At 37.4% G+C, this 10,029-nt stretch overlaps 1 protein-coding gene across 1 annotated transcript; it reads left to right on the forward strand.

Annotated features, from left to right (window-relative positions):
• The first annotated feature begins 519 nt into the window (after positions 1–519).
• ppp1r14d (protein phosphatase 1 regulatory inhibitor subunit 14D) lies at positions 520–9,781 on the forward strand. Its single transcript, XM_059353701.1, has 4 exons — positions 520–883; positions 8,759–8,839; positions 9,167–9,199; positions 9,362–9,781. The coding sequence occupies exons 1-4, from the start codon at positions 704–706 to the stop codon at positions 9,428–9,430; spliced, it is 363 nt and encodes a 120-aa protein (XP_059209684.1). The 5' UTR covers positions 520–703; the 3' UTR covers positions 9,431–9,781.
• Positions 9,782–10,029: the final 248 nt, after the last annotated feature.

Here is a 10,029-nt window from a genome sequence, read left to right on the forward strand (position 1 = left end):
AGCCCTTAGTATGCCAACTTTAGATACTCTAGTATACTTTAGATACTCTTACTGAGTGAATATTAGGAAACAGTGGTGGTGGGTGGATTGTTTCTGACATCTGTGAATCATAATATTGGAGATAAAATAACAATCATTTCTATATTTCATTTCAGAGCACATGTTGGCATAGTTTAAGAGAGTTTTATGTCCAACTTGATTGCTGTGCTCGCTCTTTCACCCTTTCTCCCCTTTTTATCACTGCAATTAACCTATGCTCTTCCATCTGCTATAACACAGAGAGAGGGAGAGAGAGAAAGAGCAAAAAGCAAACACCCTGTTAAGTGCGCACGCACACACACACACACACACACACACACACACACACACACAATGCCACTCACGAGCACAGAGACATATCTCATTGCTGTCCTCCTGATAGTGCAGCCAGTGGGTGTTGCAAGAGGAGGAGGGAAGGAAGGAGAGCAAGACACTGAGCTTTAGAGAGAGAGAGAGAGAGAGAGAGAAAGAGAGAAGACAAGGACAGGCAGCGTTATAGAGAGGGAGAGCACGAACACTCAACAAAATAACAGGAGATACGCGTGGGAACAGCAGCCCACTACAGAGAGAAAAAGGAACCTGTTAGAGCCTGTGGGTCTGTCTGTCTATCTGTGTGTGTGTGTGTTAAGTGTGTCTCCACGGTTCTCCTGAGGCTGTGGCAGCCATGGCGTCAGAGCCTAGCACCCAGTCTACGGTGATGTTCCAGGTAACGGACAAAACAGAGGAGCCGGCGCACCGCAAGCTGGGCAAGCTGACAGTCAAATACAACCGCAAGGACCTGCAGAGGAGGCTGGATATCGAGGAGTGGATCGACGGGCAGCTGCACCTGCTGTTTGACTGTGAGGTAGGGCAGGGCTTGCTCACACTGCCACACACACACACACACACACACACACACACTCAGATGTATAGGGTGCCCGAGGAGCAGGGGAGCAGCTCATAAGTGGCTGTGGCTGCTAGCTCTTGTGTATGAGAAATTAGAGGAGGAGTGGATGGTTCGTTGCTGCAATTTTTGGCACAAGCACTCATGTGTCACCAACCTGACTGCAGCTGTGTGGTGTTCTACCATCAGAATAAGGTTATTCTTCAGAGATATGATGTCTGATTACAGTCATTCGGAAGCAGGCTGCATACCTGGCAACACAACACCTTGATCACTGTAAACATCTGTCTGCCATAAAGCTACATTACAGTGCTCAGAAGTTGAATAGATTCTAGGATCACTGACATCAAACAATATCTAAGAGTAGGAGGGTCAAAACAATGTTCCAGTTACTCTGTGATAAAGTAATAAAATTTGCTTTTTAAATTGCTAGAGGAAGTAGTAAAATCAAAGATCAGTGCCAGGATAAAGAGGGTATTTTTTTTTAAAAAATGCTGCAGTTTTATGTCCTGCTATTAAGGCAGCATCCAGGACATTATGTTGTCATTTCTTGTGGACACATTGACTAACGACAGAAGCTACACACTGAAATGGATGGTAATTAATGACGTCAGTGATTAGACATTACAGAAATTTGCAATGTAAATAAACATGCAGGACGGAAAAAGTGCTTCAACAATTTGGAAATATGCACTCATATATTCCACAGTATTGCACTGAGAGTTTTGTTTAATTTGTGCAGGGGATTGTGTTGAGACATCAGCCACACACAGATTGCAACACAACCCTCATAACTCCACTCCTGTACGAACGATGGGATACAATCCAATTATGTCAGAGGCTCCATATTGATTTGCTTGGCGTTCTCTGAGGAGAAACCATGGCAACAGATGTCTCATCGCCCACACCAGGCAGCGTGGCATGGTCGAATTAGGGGTGTCTGTTGAGGAGCATGAGCTTCCCTAATGACGCTGCAGATTGGATGACAACACCGCCTCCGTTTCATGCCGGAGACGGCAGGGACAAACTGTTTCTCATTTAATTCTTTGAACCACACAGAGACCCCTTGGCTGCAGACGGCCTGTCGCCACCTCTCTGTCTGGCATCCCCTTACACTGCCAGGGAGCCCTGTGCATATGGAATATACTCATGCTGCAGAACGTGAGCATGCATTTGAGTTTACAGCAAATCTAGTGATGGACAACTAGCCTCTCCACTAGATTCTAAAGGTTAAGCCATAGTTTGAATACATTTTAGCTGCAGCTGACTGCTTGGATATATATATATATATATATATATATATATATATATATATATATATATATATATATATATATATATATGTATATGTATATATATGTATATATATATATATATATATATATATATATATATATTCCTCATCTTACTTTACGAGCTTCCAAAGCCTTCTTCCCTGTGGTAATATATGATAATATGCTTGTAGCACAGGGTGGAATAAATTACATTAGTGGAAACCAGGACATGGGTAAACAGATCTGAAGTCTGCCTCTGTTTACTCTTTTGATCTTGTCTTAGAAACAGACAATTACTTTTTTTCTCCTTATATTCTGGTTCTAGCATAATCTAACAATAGGATAATTGTACAGCACAGATAGTGAATGTGCAGGATCCCCAGCCAGCTCAATGACCAGATCTGATGAGGTGATGACGGATACAGATGCATCTCAATAAATTAGAATATCATAGAAAAGTTAATTTATGTCAGTAATTAAATTCAAAAAGTGGAAATAACACATTATATAGATCCATAACACACAGAATGAAACATTTCATGTCTTAATTGATTTCATTTCTTCTCATTATAATGATTATAGCTTACATTTAATGAAGACCTAAAATTCAGTGTCTGAAAAAAAATTAATGTTACAAAAGACCAATTTTTTAAAAATGGAAATGTTGGCCTCTGAAAAGTATGTCCATCTATATGCACTTAATACTTGGTTGGGGCTATTTTACTTGGAACTACTGGAAATGGACTTTTCCTTGATATTCTAATGTATTGAGATGCACCTGTAGCAATAACATGAGAAATGTCTCTGATTGAATGATGATAGTTCCTGATGTCATGAAGTTCCCCTTCCAAATTTTTCTAATAATACTCCTTGAACGCTTTACCTTATAGACTGGATATTTGCATTTAGCCACTTGTATGGAATTAGTCGTGGCTCTTGCACGTGCACTGGCCAGTGTAATGAATTTTGCATTGGCTCAGGAGAAGGTTGCTCTGTTGGTTCTCTGAGTCTTCCGCGTGGAAGCATTTACCATCAGTCCCCTGTGTCACCGTCTGAATTATTTAGAGGCATCTCTAATTCATACAAGTGCTGCCTCGGTCTGGAGTGACTGCCTTTGTTGCAAACTTCACACCTTTTGAGAAATGATAAACTAAAAAGAAAAAAGTGTGAGAAACAGTCTCAGGTAGACTTGAAAATGTTGACCCACGTGTGTGTGTGTGTGTGTAGTAACCCAGATCCCCACTGATGCTAATCTATGAGACCTTTTAAGTAAATATCTGTTATTTAAATTCACCCTCTGAACTCTAAGCTGATTCAGGGTGTTTTTCTCTCACTGTGGCCTTGTATTTCACTGCAATATATAAAATATATAAGTGATGGACCTCTATGGAATCAGCACAATCATGACTAGAAGTGGGAAGTGCGTTATAATGACATAAATAATTTAAAATAACCGAAAAGCGCAAGTTAAGTTTATCTGATAAATTATTTTCTTTAAATTGGAATAAAAGGGAATTTATATAAACAACACTTTTCCAAGTACCCACAAGTGTCTCCACATGCTATGCATATTGAACTATTTACATTTTTACAACCTCTACTTACAACCTCTCCTGTCCACTCCTCTCTGTTCTGTGTAAACTGTTTTTCAGTGAATATTTGTCACGTGACCGTTTGTCTCAGCAGAATCAATCATGGCTTCACAGTGTCGCTGAGGAGCAGAATTAAATGTTTTTAACAGGATCTACTTATTCCAAACAGTTTATTTTGGCGATTAAATAAGACATGTAGAATAAAGTGATTCTGACAGAAATATCAGTCTGTCTGTATTGTCTGTCTGACAAGTGGAATAAACACCAAAGCAGATACATAGATCTTGTTATGTTGGCAGCCAGGAAATGTATAACTTTAAAATGGAAAGATTTTGGATATTTTGATTTACCCTATGTGAGGGAATATGAGTTGTGGGGGTTGGAGTTCTGTGTATATCCTCTGTAACCTTTTGATTATTTGTGGGGAAAAAAATAAAATAAAATAAAAAATTCACTGGCATGTAGTCCAAACAGCGAGAGTTCCTGGGCGCGGTTTCCTTTACATTATCATAGCAAACAGACAGCGTGTGTGTGTGTGTGTGTGTCATGGAGCCACAGAAGTTTTATTGTAGCATTTTTCAACATCATGCTGTATGTAGCTTCATATTTGGTGAACAGATTTGTCCCCAAATGGTAAAATATTGCTCTACGAACATGCTGTGAACTGTCTCATTACAACCACATTAACGGGAGTTAAAGAGAGCTAAATAAAAAAAGGAAACATGGAACAACAAACCTGTTTTTGTTCCATGTTTGATGTGACAGTTTCTTGAGCAATAAACCTTTAAAGGTCTTCTTTCTAATTGGGGGCCAGCCAGGGTCACACAAAAACTAAATACAATTTCATACATAGAAGTCAGTATTAAAGTAAATGTTTTACCAGCAAAAATTCAGTCCTCTTTGTGTATTCAACCTGAACTGAGTTCAGTTCAGGTTCTTTTTGTCAGTCAACAGAAAATGTCTGGCAAGAGCTTGTAAAATATAAAATATTTTTTAAAAAGCAAAAATGGAACAACAAAACCGGTTTTAAATTGCCAAATCCAAAAGCATTCCATCATGTGTCTGCAGCAATTTTTACTCAAATATGGCTTTAAGATATTTTATTGATTTGATTTGATTGAGATCCTTTTATGATGTCCACTATAATTAAAAAAAAAAAAAAAGCTATTAAATATGGACCTGCTGGAGGTCACCACAATCACTACAAGTCATCTTCTGAGCAGCTTAAATGAGTAAATATCATGATATATAGATTTTGTCCTGGGGGTAGATAATCATTGACCTCTTCCGTAACTATATCTGTCAGCATCAGTCATATTCTTGCTCTTAGTCTGGTTTCCAATATACCTCACAGAGGCCAAGGGCAAGGGTCAGGGGGTCACCAAAATCATTACAGTCACTGTTCACTGGGGGCGTGAATATCAATACTCAAATTAGTGTTGCAAAGGTATCGATCATCCTTAAGGGCAACTTTAGTCAAATTAATGTACATGGCACTGATTTAAATGACAATCCAGCTCACCTTATGATGAAACTTTATTATAAATTCTAGCAAATGTCTGCTTATCCAAATTGGATCTGAATGCAGGTCTAAAACTTCAGAGGATCACTTTGCTTTAAACTCAGAATCCCGGGATTGAATTGTATGTGTTCTTTAAAAGCCAAAAAGCTTTGTTTATCGTAGAAAGAAATTGTAAAAACGGCCATTAACATCGGAATTTGAACTTTTCGACAGTCCTTGAACGGATCATCGGTTATTAAAGTTAAAAAGTAACCAGTGAAACTGAAAATTGTGATATTTCTGTCAAAATCACTTTATTCTACATGTCTCATTTAATACATGTCGAAAAATAAACTGTTTGGAATACCTAGATCCTGTTAAAAACATTAAATTCTGCTCCTCAGTGACACTGTAAAGCCATGATTAATTCTGCTGAGAGGAACAGTCATGTGACAAATATTCTCTGAAAATCAGTTTACACAGAGCAGAGAGGAGAGGACAGGAGAGGTTGTAAAAATGTAAATAGTTCAATATGTATAGCATGTGGAGACCCAGTTTTTTCCCAATATTCACAACACTTGTGGGCAATTAGAAAAGAGTTGTATAAGTAAAATCCAAATCATTCCTCTTTAAAAAAAAAAGGTACTTGCTTTTTTAATGATTTATGTCATTATAACTGTGATATTCTGCATTAAATGCATTTTTGAGTTGTTCACACTTCTAGCCATTTCATGGAGCCGCAGGGCTTATGTATTTTATATATATATATATATATATATATATATATATATATATATTATATATTGCAGTGAAATACAAGGACACAGTGAGTAAAATGTCAACAACAAAACAACAACAACAAAAAATGTTTCTGCCTAAGCCAACATCTATCCTAGAAAGCTTGGTTATCCCCAAAATGTATAGTTGGATGCCAAACAGTGAATAGAAAAAATACAGTACCTAATTCAACTGCAAAACAACATTATAACTTGCAATACCTACTCACATTCATTAGATTGGCTGCATCATGTTGGCTCAGGATACTTGCAGGGTGAGCTAAAGCTGCATGGCTCACTGCAAAAATCAAACCTATATACTGCATGAGAAGTGTTAAACAGGGCAATAAAAAGAGAAATCGGGACTGTTTACACCTTCAGTACATCATGAGGTTCATTTTGTAAATTATGTCTCATTTAGAGTAAAATAGAGGTTAAAGCAGTTCACTTTAGGGCGGGGCTACCTTCTGACTGACAGGTGGCTACTACAGTAAGTTCTGTGTTTTTGAATTCAAATTTGACCCTTTCACACTCTGTTTTTAGTTCATGGAAGTTATTTGCAGTATTTTGATCACATAAAAAATTATTTTTCAGTTGTACTAAAAGACACTGGTAACTTATCGTCCTTCTCCCAAGGCAGCTTCAGCCTTTCATCCAAATACGATCCAAAAAACAAGTTCTGTCAAAATGCCAAAATCAAGGCTTCAAAAAGTCCACTTCTTTTATATAGTTCTTCTACCATTTGAAGTATTGAAGCACAAAAATATAAACCAAATAGAACAAAAATATAAACCAAATAGCACAAAACAACCATCCACAGCCTAACAACTGGTAAAGCAAAGCCCACACAGCACAAAAAAGTAAAACATGGCCTAAAAAACAGGAAAAAAATAAAGAAAAACAGTGCTCAGCCCTGCATGTGTCTTGCAGACATCAGCAAAATCACACAGGATCCAAACGAGCAGCATGTATCAATTAGATGGGGGCACAAGGGATTCTGGAGGTGGGCCTATCTATTCCACCACTCAGCACTTCCACATTGATTAGCTCTCTCCTCATCCAGAAATTCCCGTCCTCACCAGCCATGAAAACTCCCCATCCGGAAAATATTCCCCTTAAAAAAGAAGCCCCACTTGTCAAAAATAAGTGTGCACCTGCTGACTCTAGATATCTGTTCCCTCCCTCTGATAATGTGGTTAAAAGGTGAGGATAAGAGCTTGTGTTATGAACTGACTACTCTGCCATAGTTGTTTTTTTATAACTCTTTACACTTTTACAATCTTTTAATGTAGTGTCCACCATTGTTTAGTTAACGTTTTGTTAAAAAGGGTTTGTATGAGTTTGTAGGACCTCAGGTTCATGTGTTACACTTAATGCTGCCCTTGGATACTCATAGTGAGTAACAACCAAGCTGAGATAAAAATATTCTTCAGAGAACATTTAAACTGGAAATAATCTCTCAGTAATGGCTGAGCTAAATGCTAGCTGGGTAAACCATCCATGAAATCTGATGGTGTCATTGGCAATGATGGCCCCCTGGAGCCTTTTTGTCCTCATGCCTCAGTGCTCTTCAGCTTGGCTTATTTGTGCAGCACATCATCCTTCATATCATTGTTATGGCAAACTATTAAGGAAGAGAGACTTGTTTATTCTTAAAACAACAACAAAACCAGTGGTATTCATCACCTATGGGTAAAAATAAGGTGTCAGTTTTTAATCCAACAGTTTATGTAGTAGGTTGCTGCTATGAAATTCATGCCATGTTTCATCACATCTTTGGGTTTCTTTTCCTTCTGAATGCTCAGTGGGGCGGACGGCACTGCAAGAACAAGGACGGCGAGAAGCCCACATTACACAGCGTTTTAAAGCTTTTTTGCACGCAGACATATAAGTCTGAGTAATATAGTAGAGGAGCTGCTAAAGAATAGGCCATATAATGCAGCACTATCTGCACTTTAATTCTGCTGCAATATGAGCCCCAGTGGTGGAAAAGTATTCAGATCCCTTACTCAAGTAAGTACTAAAACCACACAGAATTACTCTATGAGTAGTACGAATAGTCCTATATTTAAAACAAGAATAAAATGTACAAAAGTATCAGTATCTAAAGTTTAAGTACTAGTTGTGCAGAATGGCCCCACTCAGGTTGTTTGTTATTGAATTATTATTATTGATGCATTGATGTAAGCAGTGTCTTCATTTTTTCAATATAGCGCTCATTTTAACTACTTAATATACTGTTATGAGGTTTAATAAAAAATAAAGTCTAATCACTTTAAATGTATCATGTTTTTCCATGTTAAATCTCAACCTGAAAAGTAACAAAAGCTGGCAGCTAAATGTAGTGGAGTAAAAAGTATAATATTTGCTTTAAATGTAGCAGAAGCATAAAGTTACATGAAAATGGAAATACTCAAGAACATCAAAATTAAGTACATTCCACCACTGATGGACCTTACATGCAATACCCAACCTTTTTTATTTTTATTTTTTTTAATTTGTCAGTTATTGTTCTTGTATCTTTTTAAAAAAAATCTCTGATGTGGTTGTTTCTATTTTTATTAATATTTTATTCTGTTGTGGCAGGGCTGAATGCCGCCAACAAAATGTTGTTGCATACGTACAATGACAATAAAGTATCTTATGCCTTAGGTATTGCCTTTAACACTTTTTCCCCCTCTCTGTTTTTACAGGAGGAAGAGATTCCAGAGTTAGAGATCGACATAGATGAGCTCCTGGAGCTGACAGACGAGGGGCAGAGAACCCGTCTGCAGGTAAGATGCAAATTAACTTAACAGTGACATATTAAGCCATTATTCACGTTGCATGTCTAGGTTTTTATATAATCAGTAATTTACTGCTTCGTAGAACAACTGCAGTTATTCAAACAGAGGACAACCCGAGTCTCAGGAGTCTAACATTCATGCGAAAGAGTTTGAACATTTCAACACCTTGACACCTGGGTGCATAACTAACTATTTGCAAAGTGGGTTTATAGGTTAACAAGCACTTGACCCTCGCTGGAATTCAATGTTGCAATGTTTGCAGTGAAAAAGCAATGTCCGGCTTTGTTAGTGAGCCTGTTTGTGTTTCTTTGTTAGGAGCTGTTGCAGGAATGTGGAAAGCCAAAAGAAGTAAGAAAAGTATACACACAAGCATCTGAGGTTATATATATATATATATATATATATATATATATATATATATATATATATCTCTATATATATAGATATATATATAAACTTGTTTATGATTTCTGTTGTAATAGAATTAATTGTCTCCTTCTTCCCCATTAGGATTTTATCAATGGGCTGCTCTACAGGATAAAGGGTCTACGCAAAATGTCAGGTCCCTTGAAGAAATGATTATAGGTCAAATAAAGAATTGAGAATATGTGGAGCCTCTTATCTTCCCACCTTCTGTGGGACTCTTCCTGCCCTCTGTTCCCGGGTCAGCATCAGTCTTAAAACCAGGTAGTCGGGTTTTGAATGGAATTTTTTTATTTTATTATTTCACTTTAATTTATGGACTGCTATAACATTTTGTCTCCCATAAACATACCAATAATTCACATGTGATAAAAGTTGTACTGACTATTACTCAGAAGGTTTTTTTTCTGTGGAAGACTGTACATTTTCGGTTGCCTATTTATGTACATAAATATTTTTGTTCTGATAAAAGTGTTGTATGTCGGAAATAAAACATTTTCAAGACAAGGCTGTTGATGAATTATAAAAAGGGTTAAGAGAAGGCATGATATCATCCAGGCGGCAACCTCCAGGTCTGAGCAGGAAGGCAAACCAGGAAGTGCCTTAAGCTGCATTCTACTGTCCATTCATTTCAATGCAAAATGAGAAAAACTTCTCACTTGATTTATTACCTCAGAATTTTTTTTCGGGCAACACTATAGTCTCAATTGCTAGTAAAAAATCTTTATGACAATCTGATGTTAATAGTTCAAATT

Source organism: Centropristis striata, chromosome 16 (assembly GCF_030273125.1).
Source record: "Centropristis striata isolate RG_2023a ecotype Rhode Island chromosome 16, C.striata_1.0, whole genome shotgun sequence".
Classification (NCBI taxonomy): Eukaryota; Metazoa; Chordata; class Actinopteri; order Perciformes; family Serranidae; genus Centropristis; species Centropristis striata.

Bases quoted from the DNA above. Each gene is read 5' to 3' on its own strand.
- ppp1r14d (XM_059353701.1), top strand. From the start codon at position 704: ATGGCGTCAGAGCCTAGCACCCAGTCTACGGTGATGTTCCAGGTAACG. The intron at 884-8,758 runs GTAGGGCAGGGC...CTGTTTTTACAG, and splicing joins ACCTGCTGTTTGACTGTGAG to GAGGAAGAGATTCCAGAGTT. The intron at 8,840-9,166 runs GTAAGATGCAAA...TTTCTTTGTTAG, and splicing joins GGCAGAGAACCCGTCTGCAG to GAGCTGTTGCAGGAATGTGG.